The sequence below is a fragment of the Anguilla anguilla genome, chromosome 4 (genome assembly GCF_013347855.1).
Source record: "Anguilla anguilla isolate fAngAng1 chromosome 4, fAngAng1.pri, whole genome shotgun sequence".
NCBI classification, from domain to species: domain Eukaryota; kingdom Metazoa; phylum Chordata; class Actinopteri; order Anguilliformes; family Anguillidae; genus Anguilla; species Anguilla anguilla.
In genome coordinates, this window is record NC_049204.1 from 30,894,649 (window position 1) to 30,920,798 (window position 26,150).

The following is a 26,150-nucleotide window of genomic DNA, read 5'->3' on the forward strand; positions in this document are numbered from 1 at the left end:
GAATATTCAGACAAACTCATGGCTGTTTACGGAAGGAGGAACCTTTCAAGCGAATCCCATCACAATTGCATGCCCATCCCATCAACTCTAGCTCCAAAAGATGTGATATCTTTTGTTGGCTTTGTGACAACTGGAGATGACTTCCTGCTTCCATTTGCCGGAGCATGCAGAAAGCCGAAGGGGGCTCATTTGGAGCGACGAATGAAAGGTCATTTGTTTGAGAACTCAGGCAGGCAGTGCACTGTACTATTGTAGCTGTTGCCCCTCTGTTTCTGTTCTTATATAGCGGGACAAGTATGGGGTCCTTTTTCCAGAGAGTAACCATATCAGTGATTTCAATTAAACACACACACACACACACATACACACACACAATAAACAACACACTTGTTCACACACACTGGCTCAGCTATTTCCAGTGCGCACTCAGAATTCTACTCAGCCTCACATAATAATCAGCTTTGGGGAATTAATATCTAAACAAGACTGAAATCCTCCCTGCAGACATGGCATTGTAATGTTGCTGGTTTTCCTTTCAAAGGTGGGAGCCTTGCCCCAGCGCTACCCGCAGGTCCAAGAGCACTCTCTGATTGTGTGCGCCAGGGGCCTCCGTCTAGCCAGCATGTGGGGCTCCATCTCAGAATAATTACTGTATTCTTGCGGGTAGCGTGAAGTCCCTCAGATTAGAAAGGGTCTCTGTGAGTGACCTCTTAGGCTGCTGCCCCCCACCATGACCCAACACTGATTGTAGCCGGAGGAGAGGAGAGAGAGGGCACACCGGGTCCGGGGAGCAATTCTCATGTGGGGGCAAACACTTCTATTAGCCTTTACTTTTTTATACCCCCGAAGCTACGCATCCAAGTTTTTTAAAAAACGAGGTTTTCATTTTGATCTTCTGTGAGTAAATTCTGCATACATTAAGGCTGCTAATAATAATCTGTAACTGATAATGTAATGGATATTTCTCACCTTAGCCTTTATGAAAAAGAATTCATTATTATCATGTATGTCAAGAATATTGAATTACATTTTTCTTTTTTATTTAAAGCCCAGTTTGCCTAAGCATTGGTGGCTTGCTTGTTGCCAGGCAACTCTTAAGTAAATCTAACTATTAATATGCCTCATAACATTCTTGTAACCATAGAGGAACACCAGGAGAACTTTACATTGATATAAACTGTGTTAGAGCAGCTCTTAGGGGTTCCTCTATCAAAATAAGGACATTCTGCCTGGAGGGGATTCTTTAACAACAGTGTGGGGTATGTGTTCCAAAAGCACAGCATTCTCACAATTCCCCTGCCGGACATGATAACAGGACAGGTTACAAGGGAGATATGGGGCGTCCATTATGGCAAACGTCCAAGCTACATGAGGCAGCAGACAACATCCTGTATCTGTGTTAGTATTGTTTTAGGATATTCCTATACTTGTTCATTCTAAAAACTTTGTGCAAGGTGGTACATCGTGGCTTTCGGCAATGTTAGTCAATGACTCATCTATCTGTGTGACTGAAAGAGGTGAGGTGACATATGACAATGTGCCATTAAACTAGCGGGTTGTTCATTAGTCTTTTCCCAGCAATGAAACACATTACCTTTTAAAGGTACACTACTAAATCCATACGCCTGCGCCATGCAGCCATTTGCGTAACAAAAACTTTATTCGATCATCATCAGCTGTCTGGACATCTCCTCGCAGGCCAGACTATGGAACATAGAATTCGAAACAAAGAATACACCTGGCATTTGGCCATAGCCTTTCATGAGCTTGGGGTCACAGGTTTAGCCACCGGGCATGGCTAGACGAAACAAGAGATGAGAGAAAGTCTGCCCATATTTCAAAGGTGTAATCTTACCCTCTGAGTTCTGTTGATATGCTCCGGAACAAAACGTCTGGGACAGTGAATTAAACTGGTGCCTAATTTGCGGGAGGAGTGACATCATGGCTTGAAAGTCTGCCTGGGCAATAGTGGATAGAGGGTTCAACGCCTACACAATTCAAACCAGAGAACTTAAAAAGGCTCCCCATTAGCTCACTGTTAGGAGCGACTCATGAATTAGATTGATTGGGGTAATGACCCACTATGATGGTCTAGCTTGTTGTCTATAGTCGTACCTCTGGCTACTTTATACCACAAAAAAGGATAAGCTTCTTACTCCATCCCAAACACCCCCCCCCCACCCCTGGGCTTTCATCAGAGGTTCAAGATACATTTTGTGGGCTGCTGGATGGCTCAATCGGGTAAGGGACCACACTGTGGTGCATCCACGAGCCTTACGGCTTGTGATTGAAACCAGAATGTGCCAGTAGGACTGTGGCCAGTAACTCCATAGGGTGACATGCAATTGCCGATTGCGTCTCCTAGGGATGAGAGGGTTCAGTCAGATAGTGCGCCGTGTTCATCACTATCTAGCAACCCCTGTTGGTCGATCGGGCGCCCATAAATTTCAGCCAAAAACCACATATGAAAGGTCTTCCTCCGACTCCATTCTATACAAGCTTAACTGTAGACTGCGGCATGTAAGGAAGCAACTTACTACACCGCGTGTTTCGGAGGAGAACCGTGGATGCCTACACTCAAATTGGCAGTGAGGTTCTCAACATTAACACGGCTGTGGTTGCAGATGATTGAGTCCGTTTGTGCATTTACTAGATAAATGGAGCCTGGCTTCTGGTAATGTAACAGTAGATTATGCTGGATGCTCTAAATAACACATTTTCAAATTACATCTGATATACATCTTACACATTGATGAAAGTCTTACATGTTTGGAGATTTCATCAGCAGACAGGGTACAGGAAATGTAATTTTTTTTCCTTGACGCTTTGAAAAAGTCAAACAAGTCTCTGCAAACTAATGACAAACACCAGCCAGTGAAAGCAGTCAAAGTAGAGACGTTATTCAGGCTGGAATTAATGATCTGTTATTAAGAATAAGCTTGTTAAGCCAGATAATGTAGAGCCCAGGAAATAAAATAGCCAAGTTCCCATCCTTGCAGCATGAACTGTGGCTAATGGGAGCTCTTGCAATCTGGTGGCGCACTAATCAAGATCAGCAGTGTTAGTGCAAAGACTGAGCAAGCGTTGGGCACACAATGCTCAGAGAGCTGAGGGCATGCTCAACAATAAAATAACTTTTGTTATAAAGGCAGACACACTTTGGGAAGAAAGGGGGGTGAGATTTATTTAGGTGAAACTGCAATTCAAAGTGGGAATGGGAAAAAGCAATGAATTTCAAACAAGAAGTAAATAACTTGTCGGTTGAAGCCAGTAGAAGAGAACACAACATTTGCTTTATTTCTTGACAACAAGAAATTATTGTCTGAAGTGCGTTCATCTGTTGTACTTGCACAGACTTACACATACATGCATATATGCATATATACATATATATACTGTATATATATATATATATATATATATATATATATGTATATGCATTCAACATGTCTAATATATAGAACCCCGCACAGTGAGTTATATAAAGTTGGAAGTCCAAAGGAGGTTTATGACCATTGGCTTTTATTAGGCCGTGAATGCAAGAGAACAACCGTGCAGAGAGATAGTAAAATGAAGCAGCCCTAATTGGATTGTCATTGATCGTTTCAACGGGCGGCTGTTCTGTCTCTGACGCATGGTGGGAATGGTTCTGACCTCTCGGACAATGATCATCTGTCACTGGTAATGAGCAAAGGCCAGGGGATTCGCATATTAATCTCTGTGAATGTTCTATTGAGCAGCCATGTGCACCGTTGTGTTCTAATATTCATTACTGCTGAGCCTTGATATTCAAAATGCTAAGAATAGATCTTTCATAAAGACAGGTGCCATACTGTTTACCAGAATAATCTTTTTGCTTTTTTTTTTCTTGGAGATGACATTTGGACAACTCGGTATGCTTTCATCACAATGTATGTGATATTTAATACACACCACAGTTTCGCCTCGTAGTAATGAATTCTTTGCATGTATCTCGGAAGAAAAACAAAGGTTTTGCACTCTGATGCTTGTGAGATAGAATCCACTGTCTCCGTTCTGCTCTCATTCTCTTCATTCTTCGCCGTGCATTTTCAAAAATCTGCATTCTGTGTTTGTAGACGCCCCCCGTTGCCACTTCCCCCGCCCCCACCTTCAGGAAACAGGGAAGCTTGTCCGTCAGAGCTGAGGAGTCGGAGAGAAGGGGGGGGGCTCGAGGGTGATGTGAACACCCGGAGACCCCTGTGCCCTACAGGTATCAGGCCAGGGAAGGACTCTTTGGCCCCGTGCGAGCAGAGAATTGTAGTGGGCTCTGAGAGATGCACGAATCTTATAACTTTCTCAGACAACCCACATTTCCCATTACCAGTGCTAGATAACATTAAAACTCGAAAAAGCTGCACACTATAATCAGTTGAAATTACTGGACAAAAATAAACATTTGCGACAAAAATCCATATGGCTCTTGTCACACTTATACATAACCATGCAGACAGCTGCATTTGTAATAAAGCACATTCTGTCGTTTATATTGTGACATGATATTCTTAAAACATAAACTAAAAGTTATCAAGCCTTTTAGAATAAAAGAAGTGCTTGCACTGTGCAGCAAAATCCCCTTTGCCTTGTTACTAGTGTGGAGTGGCATAATGGCCATTTTCTCCCAAAAGCACGCCTTAGTGTTATTTAAAGGAGTCAAATTAAACATAATTTAAACATCATCTGTCTTTCCAGTTTCATTAAGTTGTATTTATATATGAATGAAATTAGCATTGGTCCAGATAAAGGCTTCTTAGCCACTGGTTTTTAACAGTGCAACAGCGCTCTCTGGTGTTCATTGAGCAATATGTTATTTTGTCTCCCATGTTTATTGTTACACATTTTGCAGTCAACAGGCAAGCCAGTAGGTGATTTACTATCTACTGAGTAATGCCTGCAAAATAATTGTTGTGTTGGCTTAACCTCTTCAAGTGTTTCACAAATCCATCCGTACTTTCTGTAACTAAACGGAACCTTCACAGAAAGTCTGAAGCCTTGCTTGTATAATTTAGGGGTGCATAATATTGAGTTTGTTTGTTTACTGTACATGTATGTTTTCAAATTATTTTATGTACACTTATGTGGCATTTGGACATTCGTGTTTGAGTCAGAACTTGGAGTGCCCATAGAGAGAACTGTCCCCAGTGTTTGCAGTTAACAGTGTATCCTAACAGTGTTCTACATCCCATTCTGTTCTGTAACATTTTGGCTTTAGCTTTATGCACTTCAAAACTTCTTAGTTATAGGAAAGTCCAAGTCTGATTGAGGATTAATCACTGAAAACAATAAGCAGGTGTATGTTAGCACACTGTACTGCACCTAACATTTGAGTCTCTCCTCAGTGCCCCATACCAGAAACCTTGTATTTTAATGGATTTCCCTCAGCTGTGATACATTTACAAAATTCCAATTTGGCATCATCTGTTCTTTCAATGATCCACTTTTAACTGAGAAGAAATTTCTCATTTTTTATTTATCTCCCATTTTTTAAAAATTGCAGTACTAAAGTATGATAATTTGTCACCTTAAAACCAACGCCTCTAATTTAAAAAGGTAGCGTTCTTCCAATATATTATTCTGAGGTGTGTGCATGCATACTAATAAGCTGATGTGTTCTTGCTGTTATTCTAATTAAAAGTCCAGGCTCAATAATGGAAAATGAAGTGCTAGTGCCAAGGTAATTGAAGCGGGTGGCTTTGCCTGCCACTGCTTGGAACAGCAGGTCATTATAACTATTAAAATATTACAGCAAATGCAGGGTTAAGTGTCATATAAAACAAGATTGAAAGACAAACACATCTCTGTGCTTTGGAAGACATTTTATAATATTGTGATCTAAACAAAAATCCTTTTTGTTTGGTCCTAAAGTAAGCCGTGCACCTACATTGTGCAAATAAACCAGAAAACCTTTGAAAAAGGAAAAGAATGTGAACCATAATTCTGAAAACAGAACTCTGCTGATGCAACACACCCCATTATACTTCTGAGACAATGTCTAAGTCTATTTTATAAAAGAAACATATCATCTCCACTGATAATGCTCAATTTATTTCAATATTCTACCGCCCGACCCATAACATACTGTATCTCCTATTATACATCATTCTCTTGTCTTTGAGGGAATATTTAGTATGAAATTAGAACAATGTGCATGGAGGTATTGCTGGAATTTATTACGCTTTTACAGATTTCTGCAAACAGTCAATTCAATGGCATACAATTGACTGCATCCGTTTCTAAATACAGTCTTTGCCCAATGTTAGCAATGAGTATGTATAACTATGCACATTTCTGGCTGCTTTCTGTAAACCAACTGCAGAATTACTTTTTTATTTTAGGCATATTTACAGAAAAAGTCTTTGCTCTGAAAACACATAAATTCTGTGCATATTAACAGCGCTACTTCATGGAACCAACAAATAATTCCAATACCAAATGCTTTTCCGTCGAAAAAATAGTGCCAACTTGATTATCTGCTCAGCGGAGTTTAATATTGACTAGCAGCCAGTCAATAAAAATGTACATAAATAAAAGCTGGGGGGATAAGAGAAGAAAATGCCCTCTTTCATTTTGTGTGTTCGCTTTTGGAAAATAGCATGCAGCTGTGGAGCAGAGAGAGGCTTTCTGTAAATGGGTTGTTTGATGCTTTGTTTAACAGCTTGTTTAGAGGTGACTCGCTGCAGGAGGGAGGAGTGTAATTACTCTTGTCACTCCATACAAACACATAGCGGTCAGTGCGTTTATTTGTCATACCCACGTCGGGGTGACCCTAAAACTCTACAATCAGCATAGAGGTCATCTTCCCGACAATGGCTAACGATGCCTCTAATATAATCGCAGCTATAGTGGGGTGATCCTACACTTGAATAGCTCAGTGTTATTATCCAATAGTGTACGACCAGGCAGAAACACTGTAAGTCAATTCTAATGTGCCCCCACCCTTGCAAGATTACATATCTACCTCCTAAGGCAGAACCTTGTTGAGAATGAGTGTCATCAATATTGAAGGACAGGGAGGCTAACAGAATATCCACAAACCTGAAGGGTCTGTCAAATTCCAGTTGCCAAGCTCAGAATTTCTTTCTTTCTTTTTTTTTCTTGCCTTTTGTTTAGATGGCAGTAGATGGTGAGGACACTGTTTTTCATAAGACTTTTCTTGTGGAGTGTATTCCCTTGTCAATAAAACTGACAATGACAGAGACTTCATCATCTTCTCCAGTTTTGATATCTACTTGTTTGCAGCATGCCATTCATATGGCTTCAGCTGTGTGGAAAAACATCCATTTATCTAACTGTGATTGCCATCATTTGCACACAAACACACGCACACACGCGCGCACACACACATGCACATGCACGCGCACGCACACACACACACACACACACACACACGTACACACACGCACGCACACACATATGCGCGCGCACACACACACACACACGTCACAGATGCACACTGTTATTAGTGACCTGTGGTGATGATGACAGCCCAAGTGAAAAATGTTTGTGTGTTCAGGGAACCACTGTGAGTCAGTGCTTTCTTGCAGAGCGGCTCTTCAAGTGCCCCAATATCAATCTATCCGTCTCAATCTCTCAGCCATCACGGTGTTGGTTCTCTCATCCCACACCACATGTTACATCAGTGTCTTGGATTAGCTCATGCAGAAGCCACCTCCAGTCCTGACGGAACAGCATTGCTCGATCTGTTATGAATGGCTTCATCAAAATTATCAATCCAGCTTTAGCCACTAATGCAGAGAGGCCTTGCGTGTCACCGAAAGATAATCATCAGAGGTTCTAATGGAATTAAATCAAATTAGAATTATGGGCGAGATTTTCCAATCTGATGGCAGATAATTAAGCTACGTGCACTTCCAAAGAAAATTCTTTAGTTCAACATTAAAAATTAATTACCACTGAAACATTTTGTGCGAAGCAAGCAATAATGTGTGTGATTAGATTTATGGCGCAATTCAAAAGCAAACCTGAAGAGAACTTATTGAGTTTTCAAACTGAAAAAAAATCCCTTCCTCAATATTTACAACAGATTTAGATATATAGAAAGAAGCCAACAGTTAAAGCAGTGGAAAATCTTTTTTCTTAAAGATTCTACAGAAAGTCCTACAATTGATTTTTAACTACCGAATGCAGTAATAGTCTGTCTGAGACTCCACAAATCAATTTTTTTCCATCAGTGAATAAATTAAGTTGACAGCATGGCTCATTTTCATTCTATATTTCTGATTAACATTCATGCATCTTCTACTGCAACAATTAATGTACAGATACTGAAACATACTACAGTTACAACTACCCTGAAGAGGATAAATGCATATACCAATTCATAGGATGTGTCTCTGTTTGTAAATTAACAAGAAAACAAGCACAAAATGTGTTGTTTTGATTACAAGAGCTGGAAATGGGAGATGACATGATGCAATTTGACTGTGCTTTGAGGGATATTAGTTTTGTTTTTTTTTGGTCACTTTCAAGAAGAGGTACTGCAATGCAATACCATGAAATAACTGTAACATAAAAGCGTGGCTGTTCCATATTAAAATACCTCAAATATACATGCTGTAAGATTAAAATGATGAGCCTTGATGGACTGAATTGGCTGTTCTCATCAGCAAACTCTAGTCTGGTTCAGAATAATATTGTCATTGTTACTGCATTCTGAAATTCACATATAGTATTCCGTAAACATTATTATTCTTTGAGGTATTGCAGAATTCATGTCTCTGTGTACTGTAGATTAGAATAAAATAGAAATATTTTAATTAGATTTATTATAATCATATGCCTGATGTTGAAAACTATTTTTTTTACAGTATTTGAATGCTTTAATTCATTAAATCTGAGGTTCCACTTGGTCACAATGGGCATGTTTTGCTTTCACAGTTTGCACTCTGGTGATTCAGACATGATAGTTCTGAGCCAATCATGACAATAGACACACAAAGAAAAGCAACACATTCACTTTTTAAATAAATAAAAAAAACACAGTATGCGTTTTGGTGGACAGCAAAAGTCACCAGGTGTAGGTCAAAAACGGATTTGCCGTTCACATGTTTTAACAGAAGACAATTATGTGTACATGTGTGCAATATGATTAAGAAAGGGAGAGTTGTAAAAACCCTTCAGCCAAAAAAAGCCTCCTGTAAAGACCATACTGTGCCCATCGTTCACTGCTTATTTAAATATGAGGGCAGCTTTGACTGAGGTGTCAGTTCCTCTGAATTTGAAGCCCACTGTGGCAAAAGTAAAGATAATTTACCTGGCTGGGAGCTGCTGGTGGAGAGGTTTTACAGCAGTCAGACAGGTTAATAGACGAACACTCTCATCTGAATGCAAACACTGATTACTATTGTAGCCAGCTCAAGTCACGAGGGCCACGGGTCTTGAGACCACTTCAACAAATCAGATGTTTATGATGCGCCATGGCTTCTACTGGTATTAACAGCGAATGCTCAGTCACACACGTAAGAAGCATAAAGCCAAGAGCGGGATTTATTACACATCTCCTGTCCCATTTCTTATAATTACTTTGACTGCTAATATAGAAAAAAATGATTATAACTGTGTGTGGCAAGTGGTTTCCAGTTCAGCAATTATAATGTGCAGATTCAAGGGGATGGAGCATGTTTACTTTGAAATATTCCACAATACAGGGAAGGACAGCAAATGGGATCACCGCACTAAGTAATTTCAACAACACTGCCACGCCACTTAAGAGGCCAAGACAGCGCCGTAGGCAGGAGCTGAAAAGCTCCGTTAAAACGATCTTAGCTGGTCGCCTGCCCTCTTCCAAGACTGAGAATATACCTGCATTTTCTCATCTTTCCTCCACTGGAAAAAAAAAAATATGTAAAAGGATATAATGAGATTAAAACACAATTTCACGAGATTGTGAGGGGTATCCATCCAGCTGAACAGACGGAAGTGGGATGAAAGCAGAAATAATTACAGCCATGTACGTATGCTCCTTCCTTATCGCTTTTGTATGACATCCTCCTCAGATCTCATTAAAAGTATCATACCATCAAAACAATCATTCCTGCTCTCTGCCTGATAATCCTCGCTGTTTGCTAGTCGACTACAGCGTAATAGTTGGACTTCATTGCTCCCGGTTGTGCGATAAGCGGAATGCTCAAATTGAAACTGGTTTGATTACGAGGGACCTCTCATCCCAGACATGAAACCTTCACCTCCACGCACAAAGTCTTCCCTGCGCGTTCTCCTCAACGTCCTGCCAAGGGGCTTTGCGTCAGACACACTCACCCTTAAAACAAAGGGAACACAATGTTCCCAAAAACAACCCTGTACCGGGAACGGAATGAAAGGAAGATGAAAGGAAGTTAAGACTTCAAAACTCCAGGTTTCTGTCAGTGCACCGCACACAAAGACATCGCATGAACTGGTATTTTTGGGTTATATGCAGGGTTGCTGGGAGGCATGGTGGAAAAGCGGGTGGAGCTGTCATCTTATTGCCTCGGGGCGTGCCTGTGTGTGTTTGTGTGTCAGGGTCTGCCCTGTGAAAGATTGCTATTCTTTTCACACTGAGAGAAAATGGATGGAAAGGAATTCTGGGGCTTCCATCCTGATAAGATATCATTATTTGTATAATGAGTAGGTAAATATGACCTTTTGAGAATATTTAGCTTTGTGAATGTATTTTTTGTAACAGAAAATTTTAATGTTGGCCTTTAAATGGTAAGTGCACTGTCTGTGCCTCACCAATAAGCATGCCTATATATGTGGTGAAGCAAAAGCATTTCTTTTACCTGTTGAAGATCCCCACAGGATTGAAATGTTGTATTTCCTTTCAGATGTTTGAAATTAACATTGTTGGGAGCATGACATGGGGTGCAGACATTGTGCTTCACTGCCCTTTGTATTGTATGCCAAAATCCAGCAACAGAAGATGAAACTGCAAAATAATCAAATACAAAAATGAGGTAATTCAAACTAAGTCTGCAGGGTGTTGAGTATTGTTACAACTGGTGTTAAAACGGTGAATTCTGTCACTATGACACAAAATACAAGTCTAATGTTCATATTGTCTACAGCAGTGTATGCTGGGACATGTAGTAGGTTATTTTTTTCTTTTGGGGATGGAGGTCCATCTGAAATGCAATTCTGCTGAGTATTATATTCTGTTAAGGTGAAGTTTAATTGCTGTTTCGCATTCCAAGCTATTTCCTCGGTACCAAGTGTATAAAATCCTGTAAATTGGTGGCAATTCTGCAGAGTTTCAATGTCTTTCAACAGTGTACCACAAGCACTCATGCCTATGACAGATGTGGAGGTCCTCCCAAACACGATCCGCAAAGAAATAAGCCCTTCCAACAGCATGACAGCAAGTCCAAGCACATCTCGAATTTATTTAAAAGCCCTCCAGCAATTTAGAGACTGCATAAATAAATTGACTTGAGGGAACACAATCACTTGCTTAATGTCACCATCAAAGGAGTTTTGTGCAAGTCTCGCTGCTGATGATTATCACATTTCTAAAATGAAAAAAAAAATAGCTGAACTCTTCACAATTACCTTGAATGCGCTTGGAATCACGTTTCGTGAGCTTGTTCATAGATTTTCCTTTTTTAGAATGTGTTCTTTGGTTCAGTGGGAGGTAAAGCAAGGCTTGTTACGATAGCAAGGACAGAGGTGTGAGCTACGATTCGTTAGCGCGGCTCTGTGCACTTGACAGCATGCCTAGATACCAGCCCTGTGGGAACGCACCCCGTGCCCTTTCACAGAAGGTTTAAACACAGCACCAACTAGAAAACTGAATACCCCATGGTAATATCAAACAGCGATGATAATTCACTTCGGCCACACATCCCGTAATCAATAGAGATGTGTCACGTTCAACCAGGGAGAATTAAAAGCTTAATAACCCCCTGTTGCCTGCAGAGGGCAACAAACCTGCCCTCGAGCCAGAACCGGAGGGAGAGACCAATCACGCTGGGTGTCACTCACAGGCAGGGTCTTTGAGAAGTCAAGTGACCCAGGGGCCAGACCCACTGCAAAGGTTATGACAGCTGGTGGACCTTCAGGTGACACTCCTCCTCAGGGTGCCTTTTCAGGGATGGGCCCTGTACACAAGCGGAACTGGAAGCTCTCTGACATTTTGGGCAAATTGCTGTACATCCTCTCTGGTTCCTGTTCCAGATATATCTCAGTATATTTCTACCCTTCTGAATTTCATTGTGCCATATCAGACTGTCACATCCGTACATTTGGGCAAATAAAGTAGAGCAATCACTTTTCAAATGAAGAGATTCCACCGTGGAATATTGAGATAATAATCAGCATCCACTGCTTTGTTTAATTATTGCTACAAGTAGGTCATAATTACAACACAAAAGTGATCAAACTTTTCAACATATTCGTTCTGAGTGACACTACAACAATGAGCACAACACAACACTAACTTTCTGCATCCGGTTATCTTGGCTCTGCGGTCAGCTCATGTTCCTGTTTGTAACTATCAAATGTCACCCACTGATGGACTGATTGAGTGACATTTAAGCGGTATCCACACTGATGTGTGTCTAACAAAAGGCCAGAAGAGGTGGCTTTATTGCTGAGAGACGGTGCCGTTACTAGCATGGAAAGGCTACGGAGAGACTTTCATTTGTCTTGCTTTAACAAAAGCTTATTTCCACAGGCTGAGATGCATACAAGCTTTCCCAGACATAGACTATGGGCAGAGTCTGGCTTTTCTGTAATTATTATTTCTTAACCTTCCCCTCCAACAGATGTCATTTCTGAACCGGAGAAACACAATTAGCAAGTACATTGAAGTTGCATAATGAAATAATAGCCGTATATTCTTATATTGGCCTGCTCAGGCATAGACTTTTCCCAAACTGGTAAACATTAACTGCATCTTCATTTGTGAAATGCATACTAAAAACAACAAGAGAGTTCAGTCATGTTCTTGTTCTCATTTATAAATAAAGATGCAGGCATAGCACTTCAAAGAAGAAAAACAGAAAATATTGTGGTGTGCCTCCAATGGACAATTGTGCCTAGAGAAAAACTGACTAGAACACAATTTGAACAGAAAATACCAACACCACCAAGCTACATCATGCTAAATGCTTTTTACATCATTTTTACAAGCACCGCTGACAGATCTAGATAAGCTATATTTACACTACAAGGGTCTGACATGCAATACGCTAAAATTATTAACTTTAAAAATTGTCCTGTTAGTCATTACCAAGGGTGCAATCTGTCTTCGTTTCTGAAAGTGACTGTAATCTCACCTGCAGCCTCTCCAGACAGATCTGCACCATTCACTTCCATTTTCAAAATCCCATTTGCTGAACTGTGGAGAGACAAAGAGCTATCTGCGAGCTTCAGTCACTGTGCGAGAGGCCTCGATGACTTCAGCAATAGGGGGCAGTTTCCTGGTTCATTCCGCTTTGGGTTCTTCACTCTGAAGTGAAGTCTTGCCAAACCCTCTCCAAACTTGCACTCACTCCCTTCTCCTTTCATTGTTGTTTGTGTTGTTCACCAGAAAACTGCCTCATCTACAGTGCCATAAAAAAATGATTTGCCCACTTCTTGTTTTTCTCTATCGTTGCATATTTGTCACACTGAATGATTTCACATCTTTTGTCAAAATATATTAAGGAAATAAATTATAAGGGAAACTGAGCAAACACAAAACACATTTTAAAAATTAGCAAACATTCATATCACCCATGTGAAAATTCATATTCATATCACCCATGTGAATTGCCCCCTTAGTTATTGAATTAACCTATTTTAATTGATAGTTAGAATCAGCTGGTTGAACACAGCCAGATTGTATTGCAGTCAGCTGTGATCCTTACCCTCGGAGTGAAGTAGTCACCAGGAAGCTTCTACAAGCATTCCAGAAGAGATGAGAAAAAAAGCTGGAGAAATACATAAGTCTGGAAAGGATTACAAAGCCAAGGCTGTGGGACACCACCAAACCACAGTGAGAACAATTATCTCCAAATAGAAAACACTTCGAACAGTGGTAAATGTTCTCAGGCATGGCTGGCCTGCCAAAATTTATCCAAACTCATCCAGGAAGTCACAAAAGATCCCAGAAGAACATCCAAATACTGTAGGTCTCTCTAGCCTCAGCTAAGGTCAGTGTTCATGACTCAATAAGAAAGCAACTGGGTAAAAATGTGATTCATGGGAGAGTAGCAAGGCAGAAATCACTGCAAACCAATATAAACATCAATGTTTGCTCTCATTAGCAAAAAAAGCACCAGGGATTATCCCCTTTTGGAATTATGTTCCATGGAAAGATGAGTCAAAAGTAGAACTTTTTTGACAGCATGGGTCCCATTATGTCTGGCATAAAGGAAATATAGCATTTCATAGTAAGAACATCATACCAAGATTCAAAAATGGTGGTGGTAGCATGATGCCGTGGGGATGCTTTGCTGCCCCAGGACCTGGATGACTTGCCATTATCGAAGTAACCATGAATTGTGCTCTATACCAGAAAATTATTAAGGAGAATATCTGGTCATCAGTCCGTGAGCTGAAACTGAAGCATAACTGGGTTATGCAAGACAATGATCCAAAACACAAAAGGAAGTCCACATGTGAATGGCTGAAAAGAAGCTAAATTAAAAGTTCTGCAGTGGTCTGACATGAACCTAATAGTGATGCTATGGCAGGAGCTGAAATGAGTAGTATATTCTCAAAGATCTTCCAATTTGTCTGAATTAAAGCAGTTTGGCTAAAATTCCTCCACAGTGATTTGAAAGACTGATATCAATTTATAGGAAGTGTTTAGTTGCAGTTCTTACAGCTAAAGGTGGTGCAACCAGTTATTAAGCTTAAGGGGGCAATTTATATGGGTGATTGATAAGTTTTTTCATTAATTAGCCTAATTAAATAATTTTAAAAATGTGTTTTGCGTTTACACAGGTTCCCTGTGTCTCATATTACATTTTGTCTAAAGATTGAAACCTTTCAGTGCGACAAATATGCAAAAATAGAGAAAATCAGGCAAATACTTCTTCAGGACACTGTAATGTTTTTGGTGATTCTCCTTTACAGGGAAGGTAATTACTTATTGTAAAACCAAGCACATTACACTAGTTCCCCTTAAAAGGTATACAATCCTGTCTATAAAATTACCACTATGATTATCTTTACATGATTAGAAAATTTAAATGTTCAGATCAAATGCAGACGTATCCTTTACCACAATTTGCTGTAGTTTGTACTTTCTTAACTTTTTAGAACATTTCTTTGTTTAAAGCTGTCCTTTGTTCTTCTATGGTGTAGATATATTTTTCAGATACAGATACACATGTAACAACCTAATGTGTCACCCTTTATCTATGGCTTGAGTTAGCAGCAGAATTGAGATATTATGATGTTTATACCCCATAGAGACGAGTGTTAGGACTGAATAACCTCCGCATCAAGCCAGTTTTGCATTTGATTTTCCCAATGATTGAGTTATATGAGCTCGGGTCAGAAAACAAAATCCAGCAATCACTGAGATTAACCTGAGAGAGCACAGAAGCCATCAATCTCACAATGTGCGCTGTTTTAAGTCAAAATCAATAAAACTATAAAACACTGTCCAACATTCAAATGAGCTCATTTAGGGAGCCTCCGTAAAGAATAACAATCGCTGTTGGCATTCGAAGTGTTCAGAGCTCTGAGGGAGGTGAGGCAAAAAGGAGACAGGACATGAAACAATGGAGTCAACTCTGCATTAATGATACCACTGTACTGACAGGCAGACTAAGACCTATTACTGTACGGAACACAGAACGGCATCCTTTGGTATGTTAACACACTGACAGGGAAAGGGGGTGGGCACAGCTCATGAATTTTAGAGCGAATGCAACGGGCTGTTCATTTGTCCGTGCTGTCCAGGAAAGATTTGAAATAATGCCAAGCGCTGTTTCTTGCAGGTGTGTAGTATGCATAAAGGGTTCATCCATTGATTTATTGTTTGTATCTATTTTAGTATTAACGCACATTTATATGTTGATGTGAACTATGATCATAAGCTTCTGATCCACACTGGCCATTTGTATACTAGTATTAATTCTGTGGATTTTGATATGGAAGGACATTTTTACACCAGGATATTCTCAACTGCCTTTCCTGACATTTGTGAGTGGTGGTTGGGGTGCCCATGGTAGTGGTGGGCAAGTTTTTCAGCAACTAATAGGGCTGGGTGCAACGGCAAAAACCAGAAATTATTACAATTATTTCTACATGAGTCATCCACGTCTTTAATAAATCAATTTTCAGGAAGTACCACAGAACCGTAACTTTAATTGTAAATTCCTTGAAATGATTTTCTTATAATTTATTCATTATAATAGTTTTTTTCTGTCCCTCATGAGTCTATGTTGTGGGGGGACCGTGCATGAGCGGAAGGGGTTGTGTGATAAATGATATTATAACTGACAATTTTGCAACAGATCTGACTCTCATCATGAAAGCCAAAGGTGAGAGGCTGAATTGTAACTAACAGGTTTAGGAAAAGCACAAAGGGAGCTGCTGACACTTGCATACACCTTGTCTCATTAATTCAATAGACTGGACAGAATGTCTAATGAGAATATTGAATGATTGTCAGCTGAAATTAGACAGCACGAAATGGGTAGCCATGTTACCTGGATATTATGTTTTTAATGCGATCAAACCAATAAAGTATCACACTGTTATACAGTCACTTAAGTAGAGGGCTTGACCCTGACTGCATTGCTTGTTCTTTTACTATTCTTGGCTATGTATTTGAAGATTTCCGCTGCATTGTCATGTTCTTCTCCTTCTGCATAGCAAAGTTCACTTTGAAGTCAATGAGAGATACAAAACTACAGGTAGAATGAATTCCTGAAGTGATCAAAGTCAATGGCCTAAAAATCAGTCTCTTCAGTTGGTATTACTGAAGTGGTTGAAGAAAATTGCAAGAAATGTTTAAAATGACTTCAAAAAGTGCATGCATGCACACATAAACATGTATTATGATCAGTATTAGGGACTGTTCATTTATATTTTGTTATTTTATTACATGTGCCCATAAACCACCATGGTGATTTCTAAAATGTGTGTGTGAAGGGAGCATAAAAGCTGGGAAATCAAATGTATTAATTTGAAGAATAAAATAATAAAAAATGAGATTAAATGTTTTCCACTGCCACTGAAAACATTTTTATCACTCATAAACAATGCTATAAAGATCACCATCACCACAAGTGGCAAAGGTAACCTAATTATGACTCAAGAAAGCCAATTGCTGCAAATGGAAAAACAAAAATCCACAAAAAGAGTTTGTCTTTAACGACTGTGGCATAACCTAAGATCATCCCGCAACAAAAGAAACCAGAACAAGCCAATATTGCTGAAGCTGAAATACATTTTGAATAAATAAAAAATTACTACTGCTTGACATCCTGTAGGTCAACCCTTCACTTTTGAAATTCCGAATCACCAACTATAGATTAATCACCTATCAATTCAGGAATTTATACACTAGCACGACAATCCATAAACATGCTCCATCACTGACCACTTATTTCCCATACTACAGCCCACCATCTGAACTGCTAGAGCCACTGCACTTTATTCAGAAACAAAACTGCTAATGTATGCCGATGACTTGGTTCTACAGATGGCCTGTCTCTTATGGCAAAATGCTGTCATGCACAGGCCCTGGCAGTAAACAGAGTTTGTGATATTTAAAGAAAGGACTGTTTGTTCTGCAAGGAACAAAAGTCAGATTCAGATTAATTTCACCATTATGAAAAACAAACATTTGAAAACTTCAAAGCACATTTCAAGTACTAAACGTAGATTTACACTCTACTATACAAATCTATCAACAGTCCTGGTTTCCTGTATTGTTATTATTACATGTTTTTTATTCTTTATTATAACTATAGAATTTTCAGTGAAATTATTGTTGTAGCCACGGACAATTGTATCATTTTTGCTTCTTTCATTTTTTGTGCACATTCCCTTGGAATACAAGTGTATTTTTCACATGCAAATGAATCACTTTGACCTGAATTAGCCTGCTCCTTGACCTCAGACTGTACTCACAGATGTCAGACTGGTAGGAGGTACAAGACAATTTACCAGAAAGTATTGTAACTGTGCTGTTGGAATGACAAACCAGGTCATTCATGAAATTACTGTGTGGGGCTATGTGTATTATCTGAATGGTCCTCTGAAAATGCTACAGAAGTCCACTGAGGTCATCAAAATCTTTTTATTATTTTTTTCCAATTTCAGGATTTTGACATTACCAACTTGCTATCTCTAACTAGAGAATTTTTGTATTACTAAAATGTTGTCTTCAGACCCCAGCCAGCATACAAATTTATCCTTCTATGTGTTTTATTAAAATGGCAATTTTTGTGAAAAGCAGTGTGACAACATTCGGATGTATAAGCCTCTTGAGTCCAGTGGACAAAATATAGTTGAAAAATATCATGTAGGCCCATGTTATTTCTAGCCCCTTAAAATCATGAAGTCTTGGGAAATTTGCATTTTCATTTTCAAGTTTTCACTACAATTTTCACGTGAAAGCAAAATATGTGACTTGAAATAGCATAATATCACCTTCTGCTTTCATTTTATAAGTGGGATTATTTTCATAGTGTACTCATATTCACATTGGGTGTTCAACGTGTGGTGTTTGAACACAATTTTTTAGGTAAGAGGAATTCAAAAAGTCAATCATATATTTCCAGTTTATTTTAAAAATTGTTTGCTCTCTCATGTTCCTGATTTTAACTTAAACCTCCACATACTACATAGAAATCAGATTAAACATAACAGTATTGTTTATTATAGGTTCACATTTGTAAATTTGTCATTGAGCAAATGGTTTTGATTAGAAGCAGCATAATTCTGCAGCTAATCCTTACATATCATTAACCAACTTGCTCGATCATTTCATCCAATGAGTACCATGAAGATAACAGATCTTGATCAGCATAAAGAATTCATACAGTAAATATTTGTTCCATGCCACAGTTGTCTAACAAATCCTAAAGTCAAATAGGCATACAGTTTGAGGACATTTAGACCCTTTACAGTGAAATCTATAATCTTGACAAAATACATATCTTCGATGGAGTCAGAGATTGCTGTTTGATTTATTTAAGGTTCTTTCTAAAATTACCTATTTTCCCTGACTTAATGGACTGACCGAGAAAGACTGCAGCAAAAGATTCTATCCGCCAGAGCTTAATAGTGCAGTAAATCACACTGATTGGGTGGAGCTTCGGCCCAAAAGAGACCCCCAAGTCAAAAGCTATAATCTGCCTTTGGTGGTTTTGCTTAAGGTGGGTGGGAGAGTCAGCACAAAACAAACCGGCAACAGCAGAATGTTTGCAGGGGCCAGTTGAGAAATGAGCCAAAGCACTCAGGAATCTGTGCTCAATCCTGTGATTTCTAATCATTTTCCCACACCCACTCCTCAGAGGGAGAAGAGAGAGTAAATGCTCATTTGTTTTCTGTCCACTCCCTCCCTCAACAACTCATCAATCTGTCTTTTTTTCCTATCATACCGAGAGGATCTTTAGCCAGAATGGCCATTTGTTTTATTTTTTCCAGCCCTTGGGAAAGGCTGAGCTCTCTTTAAAGTATAAATGGTCAGCTAACGCCACATATGCTAAGGCGGGTAGCTTGACCTATCGTGGATGATGGACCTGTCAAAGCGGCCTAAATGATAGCAGCTCAACTGGGCCATCAGCTCTAGGGATGCAGATAGATACATTTCAGCTGTCAATACCATACATCAGAGATGCAGGATTGATGGAGGACACTGCAGTGATAAATACAACTGGGCACTCCAAATTGGGAGAAGAGAAATAATCTGAAAATAAAAATAAAAATAAACCCAATACAAGGTGAGAGGGGTGGTGCAGTCTGTAGGCTGTCTGAAGTCATATACGAACACCCCCCCCCCCATTCCCCACAGTGTGAGGTTCAATCGCTTTGCTGCAGCACTTTTTGCACTGATCCCTTTTCTATCTGTCACCATCTCTGCTTTCCCCATCTGAATGAATTTTAAAAATATATATATTTGTAAGGACAGACAACATTTTATTTTTAATTGGTTCTATTTGTGGGTGTAAATTACACTTAATGTAGTAATTTACTACAGTACATTTTGTGTTAATATAAAAGATTTATAGTTTTAATATATTTTATGCTACAAATGTATATTCTGATGTCAAATAGGCCTCAGGAATCCAATTAAATGTATAAAAATAGAATTACTGCAACATATTCTTGTGTTTTCATGGATTGTATGTGGAGTAAGAGAGCCATCTGCTGTTCCTTAGACTACATGATTCACATAATCACCTCAACCAAAGATTAAACATAACATTCACATAACGCTTAAGCAGTGTCACAATGGTATGGAGTCCGACACAGAAATACACATGGCTTATGTTAGTTTTTCTGCATGTGCCAGAGGAAAAAAATGAAGGAAATTATAACCATCAAACATACCAGCTCTTTGATATTTATTTGCCAGGCACATCAAGAGCTGGCAGTTTAATGTGGACATTTGCTTTACATCTGTACAATTAAGTCAAATACTTTACTTTATATTAATTCATTCAGAATATTTATATGGCAAGTATGGAGTGTTTTGATTTTTGCTTCTAAAGGCAAGCAAACCATTTAACAGCAGCAACCACCTCTTATTGAGAACGTCAGGTAACAGCTTTGGGTGCCTCATTTAGCAATAAATAATTAGTCACTGAAAAGCATAGCCGCATGCAAATGTGTTTGACTTCATGGTTTCTTTTTATTTTGAACCTTCACCAAGAAAATCCTTTTTAACGATCACCTACCTAAAATGTCCAGCAGGCAGGGCTGTTTCTCCATACAATAAGTTACAAGATATCGGAAGTGCTTCAACACTGAAACATTCACCGCCAGAGGCTCAAAGTACACAAATAATTACCCTGCAAAGACCGATGCTTAATCTCAACATGAGGCTTTACTATGCTCCTGCACATTATGAGCCATTTCCCACATTTTAGTTGAAACAAGTTGCACCGGAACGCCAGTATCAGTTGGGTGTACTTCAACTGAAGAGGCCAATTGGTGCATCAGGGAACTGAACGTGCCAGAATTGGTAATGCAAGCATGTGAAGCAGTTACTACTGTCAGTGAACATCCCAGGAAAAATATTTTTATGAAGGCCAGATGCTTTTTGAAATCAAAGTAACTGTGTGCGATGACAGGCATTGAGGAAGGTGCAGTTTTCATGCTCACTCTTTGCTTGAAAATGTCATTACTAGACGTAAATACGGATATTAAATATTCTACTGCAGGTATACATTTTTTATTTTAAATTTCACACTGGCATGGTGCCGTCACTGATATGGATATCTATTAGGCCAACTTGTGGAAAGTGCCATGCATACCAAGATTAAGAAAAATTTAACTGCACAAATCATGTGCGCAAGATGGTCTTCCCATCTATTAAATGCTACGCAAAATACTACAAGGGCATTAATTTCAAGTTTCCCTACTGCTATGTCTAACGGGCAAAAAAAACTAAAAGACACAATAATTCTACAAAAGAAGAAAAGACTTTTATTGGACTCGAAAAACAGTCAATCAGCGCTACACATACCGCCACTTTATAAGTGCAGTGTGCGAGACCCCTTACTGCTCTTTTCCAATTATAGTAACATTTATTGGGCCCAAAAACATTCAAAAATGCACATTTATTCACTACTTATTTCAGAATAAACCATTAACCAACTGATAGATGTTTCACCTGAAACTCACTGTTAATTTCTGAACTGAATGACACCTGCTACAGTTCAAACATTTTCATTAAAAATTACATGTTGTAGCAAGCAATAAATAACAGCCATTGGGAAGATTTCTCTTATTATGACAATAACATTAGAAGCTTAATACTATAAAAGTCTGTGACTAAGCAAAGCATATTTCTTTCAATTAGCTATTTGATGACACGTCAGCTTTTAACAAATACACTAGCCATGTCTAATATGATCTGAGAACTCCATTTGAACCATCTATTGGTGACAAAAAGGAAAAAATCTGCCATTACTGATCTCAACCAGAGCCCTTTAAATGAACCTACATAAATGAAGTGGAAATGAATGCTACACCTTCCCATTTTAACACAGCACACAGTGCAGACATGACTCCATAACAGAGGGACAGAAGATGAGAATAAAATCTGCACCTTCTCATCCCCTTCCAGTGGTATAGGCAGGTTGAAAAATGTCTTTGCGTCCAGTTGCATTTTCCTAGGATCGAGAATTAAAGCCACCAGTGTGTTTGCCTGGAAACGACCATCGCCGACCCTTTAGATTCATGTCCTGTTGGGGGGGTTCAATATCGGCTTTCACATCTCAAGATTGGACAGCAGAGAGCTTACTTCGATCTACACTTAGGAGGTCCAGCGCCACCACGCCACCCTCATGCGGTCCCACACGGCGCCGAGAGTGTCAAAGGCCGGGCGGACGTCCAGGATGGTGAACTGATAGGTCTCCTTGTCCACCTCGCCCCCGTCGTAATAGTCGATCACGTATCGCACTTCTTGTCCGCAGCGGTTGACAATCCAGTCGTGTCTGTCGAAAGGCAACTCGTACCTGCGCAGATGCAGATGCAAGGACTACGCTGAGGTCACTACTTGTAAAAATACTTTGATAAGGACACCAAACAGATATGGCAGAGAAACAAGTTGGAACTTGAATTTGTCGTACACAGCATCCATCCAAAGGGGCTTATCTGAGTGGAACAGGACAGCGTACCTCTACAGCCTAGAGAAAGCTCCAGTTACTGCCAATAGTCTTTACTCTACCATCCACTATCATCTACCAGACCAAAACTTTCTTCATATCTGTGTCCAGCAAGAGTACTCATGCAAGACTACTGAATCTCTGTATGACCGTCAGGCCATTCTGTCTGAACACTAAAGCTTAATTTCACAACCTTTTGTAATGCAATGGATTGGAATGGCACCAAGAAGTTTCCAGATGCTTTATAAGCTGGAGAAATACTGGGAAACACACCAGCAGACAGCAGTATTTGTTTAGAGAGCTGTACACAGTTGCCCATGGCCACAGTAATTTGGGGTCAACTGGGCCTCTGCATTGCAAGTTTTTCATAAATTGGATAGATTTTTTTGCTTTTTTTAATTCTTTTTGCAGTGTCCATAGTGAAGCACTGTGTGACAACTTATATGTAATCAGTGCAACAGAAAAGGAATTGCTGCAATAACTTGTCTATTGACAGATTTAATGCATTCATACAGTTGAATCTCAGAAATGACTTCCAATTTAACTTCTTAGTATTAGAACACCTTTGTCGGACAAGAGTGCAAGGCCTCATAAGTGCATTGACGTTCAAATATTATATTCAAACTCACCCCATCCAGTGGCGAAAGCGTGCCCTCGGAGAGAACTCTTTGGCTTTTCCTCCGAAGCGAACCAGAGAGGGTCCGCAAGGGCATTCCCTATAAAGTGGTTAATGGTGAGTTGAACCAAATCAAGACTTATTAAATTAATTACATATTCACTGTTAAATTAGATGCATAACAGACTAAAATGTGATCCTCAATTTTTTCCTTTTGGCTCCCAATTTGCCCTGGCCAATTCTAAGGGCAGGTTGAACACGTCAATACAAGAACACACACTTTTACTGCCAGCAGCTGTGTCTTTTCACTCCAGGCCACCAGATGATCCAAGCAGCCATTTTGTCAGAGGACAGCACTCCATGCACTCACTCACTAGTTACTCGGTACCAGTCTGTCTGGCTTGCTCATCCATACACTCACTCACTTTGCATGCAGCGCTTCCCACTTCAGAATCTCCTGCCATGCCTGCTCATTGTTTTGATTGTGGATCTTAATGATGTTGCTCATGTCCTGGGGAGCGAGTTCATCGTCCTTCCAGCGCCATCTGCAGGAGAGATTTCATTAGCACACCTGCCATGCTTCTAAGAAGCCTGGTGACATCAGGATACTGTTCAAAGTCGGTTTAGTGCTTAACCAAATGCACAGAACCATGCACACGTTTACAGTACAAAATGGCGCAGTGAGGGAACACTGCTTCAGCTTAAAAAATATATTAAAAAAGGTTCTCATTGAAGAACAGGGTGTGCAGACATGCTGTTGGCCCTGGTTTACCACCAAAGGTACATCACAGACAGCCATCCTTCCTACTCCTGCCATGGAGTTGCACTTTCCAAATTACAACAGACTAAGGTGTCCCCATTACAGTACTCTCAGTTTGAAAATGAAACCGTACAGCTTTCAGTGTGAGTGCAGGGAGCATTTCAGAGATTGTAGTTTTAAAACATCTTTACCCACCCTTTCCTCAGCATGGCATTCCAGAACATCTGCTCAGAGGGGTAGACCCAGTTCTTGCCGCTCCCGGCTCGAGGGATGTTGGACTCCTCCCTGACAACGTTCAGAGGGAAAGGCTGATCTGGTGCTGGTTTCTGGTTTGGTGGGGGCATCTAGCAGACACATGATTTTTCTAAGTCACCACTGTATAACCGATTCAGCAAGTCAGCAAAGACAAAGAAGACATTTAACATATGCATTCATTTCTAATCCAAAAACACATAGACAAATGCTACCTATTCTCCAGCTCACCACAAATGAAGGCACATGAGGTCACGTCACATGCCTATTTGTTACATTTAGTTTAAATGAGAACAGGTCAACCAAGTAAAATATCTCTTCGTGGCACTCAATGGTTTAATGAAATTTAGAGGGAACTCCTAAGTGCTCCAGGTACCATGTTGGTAGGGTCAATGTCACCGAGTCCTTGGCGGGGTCCAGATGTTGCCTTCATTGGGCACTCAACAAACTCGTAGGCTCTCTCCTGATGTGCCGGACCAGGATTGGGAGTTGTCATTTCAGCAGGGGTAGGACTAGAAGTGGTCGCCTGATGCATGGGACATTCTGGTGGTGGAGCCGCTGACAACAAGTAAAAAGATTAATTTGTACGCTTCTGTTCACAAACAAACATATTTTTAAGGCAACCATTAATTTTTTTCTTACCTTGTTTTGGTTCTTGGTGCATTGGACAGCCCTGGGGTGGAGAAACGCCAAACTGGGGGACCATCACTGCTTCAGCCTTAACTGTCGCTGCGGGACTGATCATGGTCGCACCCATGCTGACTGACTAGATTAGCAGTAGCTCAGACCGTCACACTGAACGCAAAAAGAGTTAATCTGTCAACACTGTTTAACAGAATCCTACATTAAATTACATCACTGGCCAGTTACGCTGTCAATCTAGTTAGACCGTTCACCTTACGTTAGCTAGCTAAAGATAAACTAGTGTTGCTGCACCGATGAAAACAGCTGGCTACTATGTTAGGCTATCTATACAGCCAAAGTTAACGAAGAAGCAGTACATGTTACCTTATAGTCACACGTCGAAGAAGCTAGCTCGGAATCGGTTTACTCAGCTGATTTTTTACAAATAGCTAGCTCACAACCAACTTCCCAAGAAACACGTGATTAGTACAACAAATGTAGCTAGCTAGCTAGTTAAGTTAAGGATCGCGTGGAAAACAGTCAGTAGACCTCTCATCACAAACCCGATACCGGTTTCGAATGAACTTAAATCAACTTCTAAGATTCCTTAATATTTGTATGCTGTTAGCTTTTACTAAATAGTGTAACAAGCGAGTATACTTAACGTTTGGTCAACACATCTACTCACCTCGCAAACCCCCTTCACCAAACCAAAGTCAAACTGGACACCGATGGAGGGTACCCAGAATACAACGCGAAAGCAGTCATGAGAGGAAGTCATCTCGATGGAGGAAGTACACGCCTTCGGAAAGTTGCTCTGGTTATTTTCGGCCACCAATAACCTATTCAGAATCAGTTGTCTCGCCGCTATCCAGCGTCTCAAGCGACTTTTTAAAGAACGTGGACACTAATTCAGGATCAGTGCTTGTAGAGACAGTCATCAGTACCAGACGTATACAAGTAATAGAGTATAGGGCACGCTTTTGAAACGTAAGTTCCTGTTGTTAATACGTCACCGTTTCGGGTGCAACATTCTTTTTTTCTAAAGGAAAGGAATATTCCATTAAGAAATATTCAATGTATTGCTTAACGTTAG

The 26,150-nt window shown here is 39.9% G+C and overlaps 1 protein-coding gene across 2 annotated transcripts; it reads right to left on the reverse strand.

Annotated features, from left to right (window-relative positions):
- Nucleotides 1-20,801: 20,801 nt before the first annotated feature.
- LOC118224600 (cytochrome c-type heme lyase) lies at nt 20,802-25,888 on the reverse strand. 2 transcript variants are annotated; one of them, XM_035412144.1, is made up of 7 exons: nt 25,743-25,888; nt 25,073-25,225; nt 24,807-24,988; nt 24,374-24,522; nt 23,844-23,963; nt 23,432-23,518; nt 20,802-22,652 (listed from the first exon to the last, which is right to left on the reverse strand). In XM_035412144.1, exons 2-7 carry the CDS (start codon nt 25,185-25,187, stop codon nt 22,451-22,453), a joined length of 855 nt encoding a protein of 284 aa, XP_035268035.1. In that variant the 5' UTR covers nt 25,188-25,225; nt 25,743-25,888; the 3' UTR covers nt 20,802-22,450. The 2 variants fall into 2 exon arrangements, with proteins under 2 accessions (XP_035268035.1, XP_035268036.1); XM_035412145.1 differs by having other exon boundaries at nt 20,802-22,675.
- Nucleotides 25,889-26,150: the final 262 nt, after the last annotated feature.

Coding starts and splice junctions, on each gene's coding strand:
- LOC118224600 (XM_035412144.1), bottom strand. CDS start 25,187: ATGGGTGCGACCATGATCAGTCCCGCAGCGACAGTTAAGGCTGAAGCA. Junction 24,989..25,072: donor GCACCAAGAACCAAAACAAG/GTAAGAAAAAAA, acceptor ACTTGTTGTCAG/CGGCTCCACCACCAGAATGT. Junction 22,653..23,431: donor CGCTTTCGCCACTGGATGGG/GTGAGTTTGAAT, acceptor GCATCTGCGCAG/GTACGAGTTGCCTTTCGACA.